Source organism: Anopheles coustani, chromosome 3 (assembly GCF_943734705.1).
Source record: "Anopheles coustani chromosome 3, idAnoCousDA_361_x.2, whole genome shotgun sequence".
In the NCBI taxonomy this organism is placed as follows: Eukaryota; Metazoa; Arthropoda; class Insecta; order Diptera; family Culicidae; genus Anopheles; species Anopheles coustani.
Window position 1 is genome coordinate 53,326,071 of NC_071288.1, and position 20,951 is coordinate 53,347,021.

A 20,951-nucleotide genomic window follows, 5' to 3' on the forward strand; every position below is an offset into this window, starting at 1 on the left:
TAGCCATTTAGCCATAGTATAAAACACACCAATAACTCGATCGTTTTGAAAATTGATTAAAAATCAAAGTGCTCGAAACTTGTTAAAAACTATATATTTATATACCTTGAAATACTTGTATAAATACCCAGGTTGCTATTCGAGCAAATATGCGGAAACTTTCGAGCAATAACGCGGAACTGGATCATAATACCCTCAATTGCTCGTTTTGTTCGCGTTTGTGTTTCGGGTTGTTTACGTTTTGTCCAGCTGTCGGCTTGTTTTCGTTTCGAATTGACATTTGACAAGAGCTAGCGCGACGTCGCGTTTTTCGCTGTTTCTACACTAGCGCGATTTGTGCGACATTTTTTTTGTATGGAGTTCGGCCGCCTGTCAGGCGACGTCGCGTTTCGTGACGGGACGTCGCGCTGTAGTGTGGACCCCGAGTTATATTAGGCCTCAGCTTGGAGCTAATAGTGCGCAGTTGCTAACGAACGGTGAACTAAACATGACGCAAATATAAACTGAGTTTCGTTTTGTTTTATTATGAATGTAAATAAACACCATGGTTAAAGTAGTGAAATGTGAAAGTATCATAGGCAATACAACGCAATTTGTCGTCCCGGAAGAAGAAGTGACCATCGGGCGAGGTTTCTTGCAGGTATGGGAATTCTTTGAGCTAATACAACATCATATGTTGTGTCATGAAAATACATGTCCTAATCTTGTACTTTCCAGTGTGATGATACGAGTCTATGGAGAAATCCGAGTTTGATAAGAACCGAGTTAGAGGCAGGAGAGAACAGTTTATTTAAAAGTGACAAGGAGTGACCTTGGTCGTAGCAGCAAAACCAAGGGGTTCACCTCTCACAGTACATCACCTTGGTATTTCGTGTTCAGTTCGCGCTTTATTTGGTTTTCCACAAGCTAAAAGTGCGCAGTTGCTAATGCACGCTGATCTAAACATTAAACAAGTATAAACTGATAATCTTTTTGCTTTATTATGGAAACCAATAAGCACCATGGTTAAAGCAGTGAAATGTGAAAGTACCACAGCACAATTTGTTGTCCCGGATGAAGATGTGATCATAGGGCGAGGTTTCTTACAGGTATGAGAATTCTTTGGGCAAATATAGCATATGTTGTGTCATGAAAATACATTGTCTAATCTTGTACTTTCCAGTGTGATGATAAGAGAGTGTCGAAAAATCATGGTGTGATAAGAACCGAATTGGCGGCAGGAGAGATAACAGTGTACATAAAAGCGTTACATCCAACAAATCCAATATTCTATCGTAAACAAAATGCTACCAGTGACAACTCCGTATTGAAGAAAGATGAAAGTATATTTTTAACAACCGGAGACAAATTTCGTTTAACGCCTGATAGCGAATGGTTATCGATTGTGGAAACAGAAGATACAGTTAAAACAGAAATGCTGGATACAGAAACTCAAGAAATGGAAGACTTAGGAGCAATTGGTAACGTTCCGGTTGAAATTGCACAGGAAGCCTCGAGTAATGAGGTTTCCTTAAAACGAAAGCATGAAGATGAATCCGCAACGGATGGAGCTAAACGTAACCGGGTCGATGGCGACGAACCAATGCCATCTTCATCGTCCGAAGCTGGAGCACATGCATCTCTATCAACCAATGCTGAAGTCGTTGATTCTTTGTTACCTATTAAACCAGATCCCGACGCCCATATCCCAAATAGTAAATCCATCGCTAGCAGTGTCCTTAGTCCGGCACAGCCCGATGAGGAAAACTTGGCGTCAACATCTGCCGTCTCAGTGACTATAAAATCAGATCCCGATGGCCCCAGTGCTGCAAATGCGGGTTCAGGAATCGTCATTAAAAGTCCGGCTGATTCCGGCGCACTCCGTCCATCATGCGATTTTGGTATACGATGTTACCGTGGCGGTAATGATCATAGAACATCATTCGCGCATCCGGGAGATCCCGACTATCGAAGACCTAACTTTCCTCCGGCTCCTCTACATGCACCGCTCTGCCCTTTCGGTGCCCGTTGTTATAGAAGAAATCCATCGCATTTCCAAGAGTACCAGCACCCGGATCCGAGTAAGTATGCTCCTAAAGATAATAATACATTTACTTCTTCTATTAATACTAGTAGACGAACGAAAAGAATAACCCAAAGTCCAGCGAAATATAAGGATTACGTAGTCTACAATGGTAGTTGGTAGCTAGTTATGCATGTGATTATTTTCTATATCAACATCAATTGTTGCGTTTGATAGTTTGACAAGAAGTTTATATTGTTAAAACAATAAGTTCTAACAATGAATATTTAAAGGAAATGTTGTTATATATGTAAAATAAATTAGTAAAATATCCCTTACTATCCTGTTATCTATATAGAGTTAGAAAGAAACAATACAATTCCAAATATGATCGAAAGCTTGATGTTTATTAGATATATATTTTTAGGTGCCGTTGCTTTACCAAGAGTAAGACGAGTTGCAGTTCCATTAGACCCGATCAATTTTGACGAATACGGCGAGGACGATGAGTATGATCAGGATTTCGATGCATCCTCCTCGGATGAATACTATCCAGGCATGTATGATGATGATGAAGATGCGAGTGAGTCCGAAGATGAAGGGTTAGGTTGCGTTGATAGCGGTTTTCAGGAGTGATAGTTTTCTGCATCTGTTCATGTATCTTCGTGAGTTAATCAAGGTTATACATGTTTTTTAAATCAACCTCAATTGAAATAGGTTAACGCCTAGTAGGAATATGTTTCTGGCACGACTTTAATTTTTTTTCATTCGGTTAATGTTGATAACTGCGAACTTTCATAAATGACGAAATTTTTGTTTAGTTGGATTTCATCAATAAAACATTTCTCGAAGTATAGTTTCAAAGTTGCAGTTGCAAGCTGGTATCAGCAATTCGCCCTTTCTTTTAAATAACGTGCACCATTTATAGAATGAGCACATTATAGGTTCAAAAAAGTTGCATTCAATCTTAAACATGGTTCAACCAGTTGTTTGTCTCATTTGTTATTTTCAAACGGTAGGAGTAAAACAGGCTTATGACAGCTTCAAACACTAATCGTCTATTCTAAAAGTCGTTGTAGTACCCAGGCTTCATCATAATACATGGATACATGTGGCATCAAGTTTAAACATGTTTTGATCATTGAATGCAACGTTACTAAATTGTGAACTGTTCTCCTTCTATAAATGGTGAGTATTGTTCATGAGATGGAGCGAATAGCTGATAACATCCCGATGCTTGTTAACAGCGTGCTGCAACAATGGCACTAAACGCCGAAAAATGTTATAATATAAAAGTAATATACGTTTATTTTTATTGAATTAAAAAGGTTGTAATCCTTTTGTAAATAAATTACCCGTCGAATACAATTTATCAGATGAGTTGCCGTAAAGTTTGTTATGTTTAAGAAAGTATCTCTTAAAAAATAAATAACAAAAATTAAAAAGTTAAATAAAAAAATATTTTTCACCGAGCAGTCTTGAAAAAAATCTGCGCAAATAAGACCAAGTCTAGCAAATAGTAACTGTCTGTGATATTTAAAATATTATTTAGGTCGAAAACTTTCGAACTTCGGTTTCAGAAGTTATCATATTCTCTCAAGCTGGTTTTGTAAGTAAGTCACCAAACATGCCTAACTAAGCAAAAATCCCGAGATGGAAAGTAATGTGTCTGTCAATCGCATTGTTCAGTCTGCCGATCGACTGTGTAAATAGTACTTTATCAGAGAAGTTTTTACTGTTTTCAATATGTTGTAATGTGGATTGGGTTTTGCTTCGTTTTATTTTTTTGGTCTGTGAGTTGGGTCTTGTGGATGGTGCGGGGTGGCTGGAGATCGCATGTGCGGTGCTCAGCAGACGCCAGCGATGCAGCCCCCATTGATTCTAAAATGATCAAAATTTATTTCAATTGGTAACACAGAGACGTGCAGCATAGCTAGTATAAGGATGTCAATTTAAGTGTCTATAACAAAAGCAATGATAATGTGTTGTTTAAAAAACACAATAAGTTTTGTAACATTACAATTCTTCGCAACAATTACGTTATACCAGACATACTTGGCATAGATTTTTTGTAACATTCTGATGCTATACAGCGCAAAGAATAAAGCTGATAAATCAACACTCAAGAGTAAACCTCAATTTTCAACCCGGAAAGAAAAATTTTAGCTTCACACTTTGTACTTCACTAACAATAGCCACTTGCTTAGTTAAACCAATAATTAGGGACCCCTCAGAAACCAATGTTTTATTTTTTTCATTCTCTTTTGTCTGGCACTACTGTATTTGGCTATCACACCCATTTTGTTCATATTTTCAAGCAGGCCGTTTTTTGTTGGGTGTTCTGATAGCCGTGCTCGTCAAAGCAATGCTCAGCCAGCCTGGTCTGCTGACCACGCACAAGCAAATGCCGTTACTAGAACAGTTTCACACACAAACGCTAGTCAAAACACGTCCTCTCTCATTTTCTTGCTGCTTTTTTAAATTCTATCTAAGCCGGGTTTCATGAATGTTGGATATTCGAGAATCTTTGAGATTCACGAATCTCCAACATTCATGAATTCATGATTCTCCAAGATTCATGAATCTTTGAGGTTCATAAATCTTCTTCTTCTTCTTCTTCTTCTTAGTCCGCGAGGATTTACACCAGTAAGGCTGACGAATCCAGCTTCCTGGGCATTCACTAGCTAACCTGGTGATGTAGACCCCTAAGGCTTAATTACCGGCAACTAAGGCCGTATGTCCCGTTCATAAATCTTGGAGATTCCTTAATCTTGGAGATTCGTAAATCTTTGCGATTCATGAATCTTGGAGATTCGTGGACGCAAAGAGGCTATTATAGAGCGCATCTTGTCAGATGAAACCTGGTACTAGTTAGTGTTTTGATGGGACTTTGGAATAAAAAGCTGGGAAATGCTGTATGAGGCATGAGGCAACTTTGAAAGACAAAAATTGCAAAATAGACAAATTGACCGAATGCAGCAGTGCAATCCGTAAACACATTGCGGGCCTCTAAAGCCAAGCAAAACATGATGCACCGCAAGGCTAATAATGTTAACAAAATAACCCAGATAAACATTTAATCCTGAAAATTAATCGAATTCGATATAGTTTATACCAGACCGCAGGCTCGCTTCCGCGCTCACACTGTTCAAAGTTAAAGAAGGCACCCCGAAGAAACGATATGAATGAAGAGAGTCAGAATATTGTGGAGATTTTCGGAACTAATGAGTCGTGGTCGTAATTTCCGTCTATTATCCTGTCCTCTCCAAGCCATAACATTACTGAGTTTTTATTTCAAATTCAACCGCTGTGCAAAAGAATGTTACTGGTGCAGATGGCAGTCAACGTGAGTCACGAGAGACATGGCAGTCATCGTGCTAAGAACGATTGACTCCATTTCGGAAATGGCTTTTTAAACGTTAGTACAATTATTCAACTACTCATAATCCAGAATCACTCGTTCAATATTGCATGTCCCTCTACTGTCAAAATGGCGTTAAAGGTACACTGCGCCCCAAAATGATAGCATCACCTAGTTTTTTCTATGCAGGGCGAATACCGAGCATATAATTTTTTTCAAAAAAATACACAAATATTTTTAAGTATACAATGACTACTTTGCATAAATATTGTTGAAGAAAACGAATGAACAATCCCTTTTGTACCAAGAATCTAAAATCAGTGGTGTCCCAAAATGATAGCCTCACTTAGGTTTTTGATTAAATTATCAACAAAAATAGCATAAATGGATTCAAAAGTCATGAATTAATAATCAGTGGGTCCTCCGTTACGATTTATTGCTTGGGAAATTCTTGATGGCATGCTCTCCGATAATTTTTCTAAAGTATTTACTGATAAGAAACGCCATGCATTTCGGATAGCAAGTTTAAGCTCTTATATGGTCTCGTAATGTCTCCCATCTTCATAAATCTCTTGAACTAGCCTTCCACAAACATTTTCTGTTGGATTAAGGTCTGGAGAAACGGCTGGCTAAGACATTGTTTCGATACTCGATCGTGCATGGTGAGTTCTTGTTGTCTTGCTTGCGTGCACGGCAGCATTTTCTTGCTTAAAAATGACCTGTTGAGTGTTTTGATTTTCCAGATAATGATTGTCCAGGATATCGATAAACATATCGCTGTTCATACATGTTGGTACATTAGCCAATTCACTTCTACTAAGATCGCTGAACACAGCCCAAATCATGACCGATTCACCTTCAAAATTGCGATTAGAGAAAAAAACGTGGGTAACGTCTCAAATCTCTCGGGTAATGGATGTTTCCATCCGGTCCATCAAGATTGAACATTTTTTCATCATTATAATCCATCTAACATGAATTATTAATTTAAAATTTGAACAAGACTACAAAGTGACAACTTACGTTTCTCCACTCATTCTTCCATGTCATATGTTCTGTAACAAACTCCAATCTATCGACTTTTTGGTGAAGTTTGAGGGCAGAATCTTTCTTCATGGACTCTCTTACAATATCGGAACATGAATTCAAAGCTCGCAACACATCATTTTTGTGCACATTCAACCAGAAATCGTTTTTTTTTCTACGGCAACCTTTGGTTGAATTGAAAGCAACTTAAAAAATCCTCCGATTATCACGCGAGGAAAGATTTTGAAGACGACCAGGAGAACTGGAATCTTTTACATAATCGTTAATAACGTTTGTGGATCTATTTATTAGCACACCAATCTCACGATTTGACTTGCCATTAAAGCGATAAGCGTCAATTTGACTTTTTTCTCGTTCCTAGAGTTGTTTTCGCTTCCAATGTTCAAATTAAATTATAATTTAAAGTAAGAGAACTTAAAAATTACTTTTGGCAACTGATGACGTGGCTAGGAACTACGTTGCTTTGTTAATTTGAATGATTTTTTAAGTGAGGCTATCATTATGGGACACTCCATTTTTTTAATTTTTGACCGAAATGTTATAATTAAATTTTTTTTCTGATAAATTAGAAGTGAAACACATTTCTTTTAGATTAAGAAATATGTTTCTGTCGTTTATTTTACCTTGCGATCATTTAAAATAGCATATGAGTGAAAAAACTGGGTGAGGCTATCATTTTGGGGTATGAGACTCGACTTTAACATGTTTAGTTTTCCGCGCTTCTAATTCTAGCGGTGAACATAACGGTGCAAATGCTCATAGTTCGAATCTATAGAATTCATGTAGAAAACATGTGATGTTTCTAAGCTTCATTCTCATTTAGATTTTTGGAAGTAATGGAACTTCCATCCCGACTGGCCGGCTGGATTGTAAGATTCGATGATTCCGGAGGTCAGCCGTCAGCATCGGACGGCTATAAATAGAGTTTGTTTGGGTGCAATAGGCGATAGTGCTAAAAATAGATGGAATAAAGACTTTTCGTGGTTTACTCTAGCCGGCGGGTCAATTAAAGTTGAGATTAAATTGAAAACTTTGTATTCTTTGCAACATCAAACGTCAAATAATCTCCGTTGCCTCTCGATCATGTGGTAATTCTACAGCTTGATATATGACGATGAACTTTGTTGATAAAACAGCAAATCATCTATGTAGGGATAAATGGTTGTACTTGGCATGTTATGTCCACGTATGTTTTTACCTTTAGGTAAAAAAAAGGTTATCAGTAACAGCGTGTAGCAGCTGATACACTTTGCCAAAGCCAGCCCACCAAGGCGAGAACGAACGAGGAATTTATACTAAACTGGATTCAACAAATTCACAAGTTTCAAGTAGATTTTCTTATTCAAACGTATTCGATTCCTTATGGATATATTTGAAATTTACACATTTCTTTCTTCTAGTTCTTAGAACAGTAAAATAAATAACTACAGTAAAAACTAAAGTTTATTCGATTCGTTCTCTGTACGCATAACTTAATATCGTTCATTCCTACAGCTATGTTGTGTTGTTAATATTCTGGATTTTTATTTTTGCTGTGAATGTTTTGCACGAATTGAATACACTTTATTTATCTCCTCTACCACCATAAAAACACATTTTATCAATAAATATAACTTCAAGCAGCTCAATTGAAATATAACTTGCAGCTTTAGAAGTACCAAACAAAATACTAAACTGATCTTGTGTATTGTTGCCATTGTGTAGAGCATATGATTTTACAATTAGATGATCAGTTGTTACATTGAATATGTAAAAGTGATTAATCTTCTTCTTCATTTGATATTTTTTCAATGGACATTGCGAATACGTACGTAGAGCGCATACATTAAATATGTTACCTACCAATGGACCACACCTGCGATAGGATTTTCGTCTTATTCCATAAAATGCGTCCAGCACCATGATTCTTTTGTGATAAATTTATGTCAAACAAAGCACGCAATTTCATGTAAGAAAAGCCATTCAGACAACATGACAAGTTTCAAAATGAAAAGCAAGGAGGAAGTCGAACGTATCTCTGTGATTGGCTCTGTCACAAATCCGGAAGAAGTTGTCGCATACTCGTTTGACCCATTTGTTCGCTTTTGATCCTCTCTTCTCGTCCATTCTGATGCCATCCTGGGCCTATACTAATGTATTTGGGCAATTGCGATTACGATTCTCATTGCGTTTTCCAGCTTCCATAGAATTCTCGTCTGAATGTCCGAGTCGTGCTGGGAGGTTTCAATTTCGTATGAAGATCGCACCGAATATCATCGATCGCGCTTCGAATATAACAACAGTTCAAACATTGAGGATACGAGCACCTACGGAAGTGCGATCGATTGTCCATCGAAGTCATCACACAAAAACCCAACCCACCAGTGACGGTCCACAGGAACGGTCGAATAGGATGCAATCTAATAATGTGGCAAACTTTAGGTCTAGGAAGTGACAGAAGCCTTCAAAAAAGGGCGAGCTCTTCGAGACGCTAGGCGTTTTGTGGCCCAGATCCCTTTTAGCCCCCCGTTGAGCATTGAGGAAATAAAAGGATAGTGCCACCACCTTCTGTGTTTGTTTACCCTCGAGCGTAGGGCTCTTCCTGTCGGCCAGGTATCCGGATGATATTGTTGTTTTTATGACTTCCGATCAAGGGTGGGCTTTTTGACGTCTTGAAAGCGCTAATCACTTAGGGCGAGAGAAAGGCAATTACAACTGCATTTTCCTGCACTCTCGTCGTGCCTGGTATGTGCTGGCTATGTGTATGTTTATGTGTATGTAGGCAATTTGGAAGATCTACGATAATTAATTCATCAGACCTCGTTGCAGTTTCCTGAGGAAGCAATTAAACCTCCATGGTGCCATGCCGTCTAGTATTGTTGCCTGCTTCACTCATCTCTCGGGCCGGGTTTAAGAAAAATATACGCCGTGGGAGGTTGGGAATCTGAACCGATCGTTCATGCCGTCGAACATTGAGTCATTGTAAAGGAAACAATTCCGGTATCGCTTGTCTATTTTGACACTTTGCCCATTCGGTGCCTCCGCCGAGATGGTGTGGTCTAAAAGGTGATCCGGAGAAAAAGTGTCATCCTTTTACTCTTGAATCGAGTGCAAAATGCCCGAAAACCTCGACGAGGGTGAAAGTGTGAAGAAAGGTCTGTCGATCCTCGTATCATGAAGAATTATGGCATTTTCTGCTTGCTGTTATTCTCGGATTGCGTTTGTCTTATTTTAAGAGTAGATTTCGTCTTCTTAATCTGTTATTTCTATCTCCTCATCAAAACAGTGCTATACCATAATTTCTTCCTTTCGAATTATTCCACGGCTTTCTCTTGGATACATCTTTCGAATTAACCCATGTTCTGTAAAGGAACATGTACCACTCAAAAAACACGTGTCTTTAGATTAGACCTGTAGCATCCTAAAGCAAAAGGTTCTGCAATTCCCAAACCAGAGGGAATGAAAGATCGATCGTGTTTCAACTGTTTCGAAAAATATTCTTATCTGCTTGAATCGATCGTTTCAATTGGGTTATTCTTGCCGATCGCCGCTTGGGTGGTTGACGATATTCAACGGTTTGCAGCAAACAATAAGAAATATTTGAGCCTTGTCCTTTCTTCTCCAAATCGAACACCTTTCGCCATTGGAGTAAATCGTTAATTCTGATGAAATTAACCAATTTCAACGATGGCATCGCTCTACGGAAACTTTGGTCTGTTAATTGCATCATTTGGCGTAAGAGGTGCATGTAAAAAGAGTACCCCATCTCAAAATGACAGCGTCACAATGACCCTGATTCCCGTCCAGTGTGCCTTTCCTTTGCTCTTGACTCGCAACGTAACACCTACGTGTTGGACAAACGTGTATTCGATTATCAATGCGGTTTGCTTTCTATCGGTCAGTTCTTTGCACAAGCAATATGTCCTGTGGTCGTTAATCCAAACATAACCTAAAAAATACCCCACCTTTACCACCCGCGAATCTTATACATTGTTAAAGCAAGACCACGTTAACGCCAGCTGGATGCTTCGAAAAAGCATACTGTAATAGCATTCGTTGGCGGGAGAATGTGAGAAACAAGATAAAAGGCTTGATTCTTGGATAAAGGCAGTCAGATAGCACGTGTTTCTGGTTTGCTGTTGTGCTCGAGAAAAAGGTTCCTCACAAAGCATACAAAAGTATGTCCAAAATTGTTTTTGCATCTAAGTGTTTCTATTGAAGTGGTTAACAAAATTTCAGTTGCTATTATTATAGAGACTTTTTCTTATATCGTTGGTTATTTAAAGATTTTATGCAAATTAACGGGCATGATATAATTTTCGTTGACCAATTTTTCAATTATTCGTGAAAGTTTGTTATTACAAGATCCTTTACTTAACATTTTTAGAAAACTCTTCTGGAATTTTTCACCAAGATATTTTATAATAATGAAATCTTATGCTTTTATAAATGACTAGGGGTTTGTTGAGGTACGATGGCCAAATCGATCTGCTACCAGTCGAAATTATTTTTATGATGGCTTGAAACAAACACAAAAATTAAATGTTATCTTTCTTGTAACAATCCATACTTAACTTACAGTATACTATCGATTCTAGTTTTTATATATGTCTACGAGCAACAGCAAAATTATCATTCACGTATCTAATTCAATTTACAAAATAATGTATCGTCTTTTGTGTTGTGTTCTGCCGTAGAATGTGCTTCGGGGTGCTAAATATTCCAGTACAGCGTGATATTTTCTGTCACCGGTACGTATTTTTTCACAATGGCGACTCTTTGAGATCATCATTGCCGAGGGAACCCCGGGGTTCGCGATAGGCGCGGTTTGCGTATAAAGGGCATGCAAAAAGAAAGAAAAAAATCCCACATCGGATAACACGATTAGAAAATTCAACAAACGCAATTTATCATATCGTTACTGGGCGCCCCGCTTGCCGTCACAATTGAATATGCACATTACGGCGAACCCTCTGGATAAACCTCCATAACCATTTGTTTGCCTTTCCACGCTTTTTTCCACGCGTGACTCGACCGTGAGGAGGAAAACTCTACTCGCCCTCCGACAACCCAGTTTGACGACACTCGTCCCATTGTGCCCGAGGGGTTTCCACTCGCGCCATTTGGTGGGACTTCCCCCGAGAACCACCAGCCAGCCCCTTTGAGCGTGTGATAGTTTCCGAGCAGGCGAATAAAGTGCAACTGCCATTTTTGTAGGGCTTTCGGAGCGAAGGATGGGAAGGTGATGACAAACCGCACCACCAAACCACAGCCGCCTCAAGTAGTGTTCCCCCCTAAGCAGGAAAGGGACATGAGTGCATGTCGCACATTTGCTTATTATTTATTTGATCGAATCCAATACTTGACCCGTCTTTTCGAGCGAGCGAATCGAGCGTAATGGCCGGGGATGTCAGTTGCTAAAGCAGAAAAGAATAAAAGAATAATGGTTGACCGATAAGGGGAACGCTTTTCCGTGGCTCGAAGGGCCCGGGAACAAGACCGAGGATGTTTGCGGTGTAGCGTCGTTGCGTGACAGCTCTGATCCTTTGCGCGCCCGAAGGGGGAAAAGTTGAAAAATGGCGTGCGTGCATGCATGCCCTATTCCCGCCTGAAGAGGCGCACATTTTACCGAGCGACAATCGCAGCATCCGATATGCCGTGAAGAAATTACCCTTCGAAGCAACCGACTATCTTCTGCCAGGTTTAGGAAGAATTTCTTGGCTTTGGATGGTTAACCCACACCAAGGGGATTCTATCCTCGAATACTGTTTGAAATTATTGGTCGGTAGTTGGCGTTCACTGTTCGCAAAATAGGGCCACGCTTTCCCGACTGGTGGAAAACCTTCAGTTAGCCCTGGGTGCTTCTTGGGGGTTTGGTTTGGATGCAAAATGCTTCATCATGATGCTCACAGCCAGGGCAGGGCATGGAGAAGTTTCGTGCGACATCAACACAGGAAGGGTGATCTTACGGAGGCATTTTAAAACGGCTACTAAATTGAAACCCTAACCCCTCGGAAAAAGAGCTCTTAAAGCAATGGAACAATCGAGATCGAGCCTCGTTATGGCCTCCCTGTATGCTGTTAAAGGGGGAGGATGTGTAAGCCGTTCCGACCGGTTGCAGTTAACAGACGATTTAGCGGTTGACCCTTATTTTACCAAGGAATGGAAAAAGAAAATCTTTTTACTTTCTCTTACTTACTTAGTGAGGTTGACAAAATATAACAATTTCGTTTGGATTTTATTAATTGAAAAACGAATTTCCATGCATTTAAAATACAGTAGTACTCTAAAAAAAAGGCAATGTCGTGTAATTTTAATTCAAAAAAATTATCAATACAAAAGATTGTAAGTACTAAATACTTAGGACTAACAATTATACATTTTAATTACATCTTTTTGATTATGTTTTGATATTACGTTATTTGGTTTGTCTGAGTCGATTTAGATGAAACATGCCATAATTCCCTGTCGAGATTACATAGTTACTTCATGGAAATCTCTTACTCACTCGCTTACTGTTTCTTGTGTTAAAAATATTGTGAAAAAACAAGGTAAAGATAACAGAATGAGAATGTGCCGTGTAGTTACTGTTACCGTGTTACTGAAGCATTTGATAGTGTATCAAATGAAAACAAAATTGGAGTTATGCTCTTGTTAGCCACATCATTTATCGATTTTTCGTCTTTTGCATAATAATATAACTTGCATTGTTTTTTTTTCTTACTAATAATTTCCAATTTCGAGGAAAAAAATGGACAGGAAAAAGTTGCTCTGAATGAGAAATAATGTAACTTAAGTTTGTTTTGATAAAGGATAAGTCAAAATTTAAACTTTAACTTTTCATTTGCGTGATTTTTTTAGTTTTTTTTTGTTAAACGAGCTTATTTTTGAATGACATTGCTCTTCTAAGAATTCTATATTTATAGGGTTACTAAAAACGTAATCCATTCTATTTGCTAACCCAAAAAACACAGTAACTTATTCTAAGAATAAACTATTTATTTTAATTGTTTATAGATTAAATTATATGAGAAAAGATTACCGTTTAAAAAAATGTAGGATTTCAAATAACAAAATAAACTTGTTCAGTACCTAAAAAATCCTCAAACAGGTAGTATTCGATTTGTCTTTGTCTTGGATTGTTCCAATCAAGCATGTAAGTTCTCATGGTCCGATTGCGTGTTCAAGAAGGAACGCTTACCAACGGTGGAACCACTGTACACACTAATCCAATAAATCAGCCCGACACCTGATTCCACGCGTTGGCCACTTCGCAACAAAATAGAGCACCGTAGAAAGCATCAAACCGTCCTTCAGAGGAATTAGAAACAAGAAAGGTTTAAAAAAATTCCCAGGCTCTATTTTTGGCTCTGGTGATGTGCAATATCCCTGGAATGAATGAAACCGCAAACCCAATCGATTGCCCAATTTTGTCAATCGAATTCAGTTAACCAAGATAAAAAAAGGAAAGAAAGAAAGGCCAAGGGAACTGTCTCCAAAAATGTCGTGCGCAAGGAGTGTAGAATTACCTGGTCCATATTCCCACCATTCCAGCAATGTCTGATTTATTCGCTTTTCCATTCATAAGGCCATGAGCTGATTGGAACGATAATCGGTGCGGGAAGTCACACCGACACTCGTCCTAATCGGTGCTCGTGGAAGAATGTGGGCCGACATTCGCACGGCCTGTGCTCTGTGGTGGATGAAGGTGTATCACCTTTGAAAGATCCGTTCGTCCATCCGTTGCCCACCCGGTCAGCTCTATCTACATCACGATGACAGACTGTCTGGGTCGGTTCAAGTCCCTTTGCCCATTCATCGCGTTTCTGGAGCCCCTGCAAGTGTCCTAGACTGGTGCCTTGGGCTTGACCTATTATGCTCTCTTTCTCCGTTTTTTTTTCTTCTTCTGTACGTTCCATTCATTCACAATTTCGGACAGACTGGTGGTCACCACTGGCCCTTGGAACAAGATGAATTCCCCTTTAGGAGCCCTTTTTTATGCCCCTTTCCTTCTCTCTGACCACCGCTTCTTCCCAATCTTCTCGGCGGTTTGTGCCTAAGTTCTCCTACCCATTACCTAGGCAATCATTCACCGTTCGTCCGCTAACCTTTCCTGACCGGTGGGTGTTTTCTTAGACACCTCGCTGGGTGCTGCTTTTCTTTTTTATTTCACTGCCCAACACCTTTTTACTCCACTCAAAGTACAAATAGTCCTACGGTGTGGATCCTCGCCGGGTCGAGGGCTCAGGGTGTCATAAGTAACAGAATTAATGGTCATAAATAAAAGCGAACGTTTACGGGAGTCGAGCAGATTAGTCTGGTGACAGGAGCATATGAGCGGAAGGATGGACGAGGGTTGGTAAAGACATCGGGTGTGGCAGGGTGAAGGACAGTGCGCTCTCGAGGACCTGAGTTTCGAGCAACTGACTTTCCCGGTCGCGATGGGAAACCTGGTTAAAGTTTTGTCAGTTCACTGCCGTCCATAGCTAATTTGTCCTAGCTCTTCTTTCCTAGCAACGGCTGGCTGGTCCTTTTCGTCCTTTTCTCACTTATTTTATTTTTGCTTCACCTCAGACTCCTTTTTCCCAGCTTCGAGTGAAGTAAAACGACAGGTAAATGGAATAATAGGATTCAGAGTGATAATAAAAAGGCGTGCAAGATCCGTTTCTTTTATGTCGACTCCGGTTACGGTTCCCGATACGACTTCGACCCAGCAATTGTCCTGCGGAGAGCGCTTTTTGGCTTATGATTGACTAACCTTCCCCAGGCCTGACACTCGTCCACCCTTCGCCTGAGTAATTTCCCTGGCCTGAAAACAAAGGGCAGTGCGTTGGGTTCTACTGGAAAAGCGTAGGAGTCGATGGTGAAGTGATGATTATTTTACGACATTTGGTCACGGTTAGGCAGGTATCCTTCCCCAATTCGAAATGCCTCCGAAGTACGGTCGGTGAGATCATAAATTTCAAAGAATTGCAACATTCCTTAGACAACAGAGACGTGTATACATTTAAAAACATTTTTGCGTGCCAAAGAGAAATTGAGTTTTCATCTGTGAAAAGCTTGTTGGCTAATTGGTAGCTGTCTCCGATGGAATCCTACAGGGAGGCGAGAACTAGCAGAATGGAATGAAGGAAAATAACTTAAACAAGTCATCAAGATTGGATTCGCCAATTTTACGCTAGCCTTGTGATATTTGCGTATTTTATTTTTTCCAGTAGCAGTGACCAATTGTAAAGGCACGGGACCATACAATATAATAAATGGTTCTACCATGCTGAGCAATACCCAAGCCGCAACCCGAAAGTCAAGACGTTTATATGGTTTTTCCTTATTACTATCATATCGGAGCTGGAGCATTTTGTGTCCAGTAGTGGAATATTATTTTAACAAGAATTTAACGACAAGAGAAAACATAGAAGAAAAAATGTAGAAAAGAGCACAACAAAAAAATGTGTCATTCAACAATGTCAAAGATTAGACTAAAACTCCAAAAAAAAAATAAAGCTGTTTATGATGAATAATTTTCTAATATACGAAAAAACAATACACATTAATTGCACATACATACTAAACACACAACAAATATGCATCCGTATAAACTAATCTTTAAAAAATTCTGTACCGTTTTTTTTTCTTATTATGTTCGTTGAACTTGTTTTGTGACCATTGAAGTTTTTGAATCAGATACAACAAACCATTAATAAAAATTTGAAATATGTTAAAAAGTCTTTTAAGAAAAATTTATACGTTTTTCATTCCGATCACATTTTATGGAATCAAAAGATGTAGGAATAGATGATAGAAACATCTGTTTCTACATATTTAACACTAGAATACATTGCTTATGAATCTTGCCCGAATGCTTTTTAGAAATCTTGCCTGAATGCGACCCCTTTTTTTAAAAACGCTATAACTTCACTATTTTTGAAGATTTTTCAAATCCGTAAACTATCACTTTAAGTGTTAAGGGGGTCCGCGACAGCCGAGTGGTAGCGCCGGTTAGAAAATCGGCCCATGAGTGCCGGGGCTCATCACCTCGACGGCGTGGGCTCGAATCCCATCCGAGACCAGATCATCCCCTGTACGAGAGGCCTGACTATGCACGTACACATAGCTAAAAAGTCTCGTAAGCCCTTAACGTGCAGGCATGACCAAAACACGATCGTTACGCCAAGAAGAAGAAGAATATAAGGCAATTAACTTGTAAGAATCCTTTAATAAAACTAAAACACAATTGCTATAATACAATTCTACAGGTCATCAACTAGAACTATTCCAAATTCAGAAAAGGATGAAGAATTTTCGTATAAATCATTTGTTTTATTAGAACGCTTTATAAACAGTGCGTTATTCGCTTGTGTACATCCTTATAAAAAGTTCTCTAAACTCGCTGTCAAAATAGAATCTTTGTTTTATCCGATGTAGTCTTATATGCTCTTAACTAACACCTTGGCACTCTCGTTACTAGGTCTTGCATCTATCACTATATCACGCTTGATAACGACCTTACAAAACGATCACTGGGTGGCCTTTGAACGCCCGGACTTCGAGGTGGCTCAGTTCCTCTAGCGTCGAAACTAGACGTTTGTTTTAGTAACCAAAGACATGCGTTGCATACATTGGCATTAACATGGCGGCGGCGGCTGCGGCTGCCGCGGAGGCCGGTACCAACCCGTAAGTGTACCGTTCCTGGGGCATGTGGGTTTTGGTGTGCTTTTTTAGATGGTCCCGACGGCCAAACTTTTTGCCGCACGTCTGGCACCCGTACGGTCGGATACCGGTGTGTATGCGCTTATGCCGCGTCAGTTCCTCATTGCGGGTGAAGGTTTTACCGCAGCTCGAGTCGTCGCACTTGAAAGGACGTTCTCCTGTAGGACGAAATGGTGGAGAACATAACATGGACCGTTAGTTACGAAAGGCCAAAGAAGAAGCTTATCCGCTAAGCGGTTCTCTATAAGAGATATCGAAGTCAAAGAAACCTACCGGTATGGATGCGAACATGTCCTTTCAGTTGGCCGTTATTGGAGAATGCCACATCGCAGTGGGGACACTTGAACTTCTTGGGTCGCTGCTTGCGACTAGCCAGCAGTTTCGCCTTGGCGTCTTCGCTTAGAACTCGCAGGTACTCCTGTTCCATCTGATCGTACGTGAAGGCAAGCGAAGGATCGATCGTTGCTGGAACAGTGTGTCCTCCAAACGGACCTAGAACTGATGGAGTATCCGGCAGGCCGTGGATATGGCCAGGCAGTGGATGTTCGGCCAGTTGCTGCTGATGTTGCTGATAGCAATACTGGTAGTATGCGGCTACATCCGCCGACGGGTAGTGCATCATGGACGGGTTGACCGAGGTTGGTGTCGGTGGCCCTAGATCGAAGCTCGCGTTCAATTTCACTGGGCTTGTATGATAATCCGTGGATGGTTCCGACTTAACCGTATGCTCACTTTCACTATCACTGACGCAACATGAGTCCGATTCCGTTTCATCTCGTGAAACTGGACGGAATTTACCGACGGCGTTCACTTCCTCTCGCCCTTCCGACGCAGTTCCTGCCGACTTTCCCTCCTTACCGTCCCAAGGACGAAACAAACGCGAGTAGGTTTGCGGTGGCGCAATCGTTTTGGCCGACATTTTTTACGCACTTCGAAGGTAAACACGGAATTTTCTTCAACCACCGAGGAAATGTCGGGTGAGATGTTAACACTTGAAAAGCCGTGTGCTGACTGAGATGTCCTTGCAGAGGTACTGACAAATTTAACAGAAAATCCCATCACCATGGCGAAAGGACGATCCCAAGTGCAAGCGAGATAGGATCCAAACCCCTTGATCCGTGGGTTTTCCCTTTTCTGTCTCAGTCACTCATTCGATCCGATCCCGGTGGTGGGATCGGGAATACACAGACAGTCTGTCTGCGAGGATTTCGGGATGGCGAGGAGGACATCGATTGGGCCTGCCAGGACGTCTGGCAGCTACGAAACGGTCCTTTCCCAAACAGAGGGGTGCGCAAAGAGGCCTTTTCGATTTTCCATCACCACCAAGGGCTCGAAAAGGCGAGCGAGGGCATTCGAGGATTCTTTTTAGGTTATCCGAACATAGCCTCCTCCCAGTTATTTTTTCACCTCCTCTCAATTCGATACATTTTATGCGTTTGTCATCTCGTTCTTACAGGCACACGTCCAGTACCCAACGCGTCAAACCTCAAGAGCAACAGACGAAATGCTACCCTCCAAGCGTACTTAGCCTATTGGCGTAATCATTTCAACCGTATCCTTCCAAACTAAGGGGTTCGAGAATGGTTCCATAGCGGCCACGAGGGTCACTGCCTCCCCAATCCAAATATGTGCAATCTTGGGGAAACTATTACTTTTCTATTCGGGAGGTCTCGTTGCGTGAATCTTCCTGCCTACCATGAGAAGGGCCAGATATCAAGGATGGAAGGAGGCCAGCTCAATGTAGTTGAATTAGACGGACACAAAGGAATGGAATTATTTTTATCCTACAAGTCGTGTCCCACCGCATGTGATCGATCAATTTTCCCTACCGTCAAAAATAGACACGCGTACGCGCATTTTCGACAACGCCGCAACCATCGTCTCCAGGGTTTCGCAGCAGACATTTCGCGCTAATTTTGACGGATCGTTGCTCGAAGAACTGGAATCCTCTCCAACTCTCGGTGCAGTTGCCTTTTATGTTCTGGCAAGATATGTTTCCTTTTGTTGCCTCCGGGACACAATGATCAATACTTCACGATCACGAGCACGCGGCCGGCTGCCTATTCGAAATTTATTAGTGGTTTTTATTGCACAATCCCAAGCCACGAACCCAAGATTTCCTTTGTTGGCTCTTTCATGGAATTGCATTTGATGAAGAGAAAGAAAAAAAAAGTGTCACTGATTTGGCTGGCGACGCGAAAAACTTTTTTTCCTTTTTGAAAAAGGATCGCATTTTTCGAAAAAAAAATCAGGACGAAATCCAGATATTTTCTGTCCATTTTGGATGGCTTATTTTTTTGTACAACTTAGGTAAAAAAAATACTACAGTTCAGATTCGAATTGCGTCCGACGGGCCTTACATTCCACACAACCCTCGATGAGTTTATCGTTCACGCTGACGTTGTGCATAAAAGCGGACACTTCCCTCAAATGGGAATCGAATGATCGATAGCGGAGGATGGACCATAAACGGGGAAAATGGTGCAACCATGACATGCTTGCAGCAAGCAGAAACGATTGATTACGCTAACTAAAACTTCGAACCTATGGAACATTTCAAACTATTTCCTTCTTTTTCAATGCTGAGTACTAACAGTAGCAATAACTTGTTCTCTAATTGACATTAACATACCATTAATTTACTAATTGACATTAACATACCATACATCTTTCATCATCACAAAAACAGCGTAATTTTTTTATATATTGCGGTGAAGCTTTCTCCGAAGTACAATTTATTTTTATCAAATCAAATCAAATCAAAATTTTATCAATTACCTGTATTCAATATTATGATGAATCTTTCTCCGAAGATCAGTTTATTTTTATCAATTATCTGTGTTCAAGGTAATGTTGATGACAACATGAAATTCAATCCAGGTAAAGGGCAAATTTAATTCTTACAGTTTTAAGAAGTACTAACCATATTAGATTAAGCATTTGATCCTCCAATTAAGTTAACATGTAACTATATCAATATATAATCTGCTTTTTTATTTTTCAAATTGCGTGTGATTAACTATATTACTTAAAACATCTCATTCATTGTCTTCATTGTTCATTGTTTTGAATTGTCACATACTCAGGTTTTAATTTACAGTCTTCAGTTTTTAGTAGAAAAATTTGAAGTACGACCCAGGTTATAGAAACAGTTACAGTAAGTTTATGAAAATGGGTTTTCTTTGACTAACTTTGGTTAGCAAAATATGAACGAGTAAACGTGTCCTGAAAGGTTGAAAGGATACAAATTTCAATTTGGGATTTTTTTCTAGACTCTTATAAACCTTCTTATGAGCCCACAGTACTATGTACCGTCTGCCCAAAAGGCACGCTTGCTCGATCCGCCTTAAGTCAGCACCTTTCCTTTTGATTTGTGCCGCTTATGTATGATCGACGCTATCTGAAGAGAGCACGAGGCAAGCGTGTTTTAATGTGTCATTGTTTTTTCCAGCTTTTCCTTTACATCGCTTCCCCGCGGCTCAATATTTCGTGCCCTGGTTCCGAAAATACTGAAGAATCGTGAAACGCAAACAAAGGCACCTCCAAAGAACGCCATAAATAATGTGTCACACTTTGTCAACGGGCGGATGGGCTCTTCGGCGGCCCGTGGCCACCTCCAGATGATCCTCGATCCCTTATCCCGGTGGTTTGCCGCGTCCGCGGGGTTTGTAAGCGACGGTTACTTTAAGCTTCTGCTACAGTTGCCATCCGTTGATGTTCAAGAATTAATCGTTTCACCCGGGCAGATAAAAGGTCCGTGGTCGCATCAAACAGTAACAGCTATACGGCGGGTGCCTGCGTTCGACTGAACCGGGTGTCCTGCAACCCCAACGTTTGATCCTCGATTCTCTT

The 20,951-nt window shown here is 40.3% G+C and overlaps 2 protein-coding genes across 4 annotated transcripts; one reads left to right on the forward strand and one right to left on the reverse strand.

Annotated features, from left to right (window-relative positions):
- Positions 1-497: 497 nt before the first annotated feature.
- On the forward strand, positions 498-3,717 carry LOC131266016 (aprataxin and PNK-like factor). Of its 3 annotated transcripts, XM_058268363.1 has the most exons (4): positions 500-640; positions 718-1,088; positions 1,163-2,060; positions 2,430-3,717. In XM_058268363.1, the coding sequence occupies exons 2-4, from the start codon at positions 1,002-1,004 to the stop codon at positions 2,636-2,638; spliced, it is 1,194 nt and encodes a 397-aa protein (XP_058124346.1). In that variant the 5' UTR covers positions 500-640; positions 718-1,001; the 3' UTR covers positions 2,639-3,717. The 3 variants fall into 3 exon arrangements, with proteins under 3 accessions (XP_058124353.1, XP_058124346.1, XP_058124338.1); XM_058268370.1 differs by lacking the exon at positions 718-1,088 and having other exon boundaries at positions 498-640; positions 2,416-2,564; XM_058268355.1 differs by lacking the exon at positions 718-1,088.
- A 13,262-nt stretch (positions 3,718-16,979) lies between these two features.
- Positions 16,980-18,018, reverse strand: LOC131259170 (early growth response factor homolog 1). The gene is made up of 2 exons (XM_058260604.1): positions 17,373-18,018; positions 16,980-17,257 (listed from the first exon to the last, which is right to left on the reverse strand). Exons 1-2 carry the CDS (start codon positions 18,016-18,018, stop codon positions 16,980-16,982), a joined length of 924 nt encoding a protein of 307 aa, XP_058116587.1.
- Positions 18,019-20,951: the final 2,933 nt, after the last annotated feature.

Bases quoted from the DNA above. Each gene is read 5' to 3' on its own strand.
- LOC131259170 (XM_058260604.1), bottom strand. From the start codon at position 18,018: ATGTCGGCCAAAACGATTGCGCCACCGCAAACCTACTCGCGTTTGTTT. The intron at 17,258-17,372 runs GTAGGTTTCTTT...TTCGTCCTACAG, and splicing joins ACATGTTCGCATCCATACCG to GAGAACGTCCTTTCAAGTGC.
- LOC131266016 (XM_058268355.1), top strand. From the start codon at position 545: ATGGTTAAAGTAGTGAAATGTGAAAGTATCATAGGCAATACAACGCAA. The intron at 641-1,162 runs GTATGGGAATTC...TGTACTTTCCAG, and splicing joins TCGGGCGAGGTTTCTTGCAG to TGTGATGATAAGAGAGTGTC. The intron at 2,061-2,429 runs GTAAGTATGCTC...ATATATTTTTAG, and splicing joins GTACCAGCACCCGGATCCGA to GTGCCGTTGCTTTACCAAGA.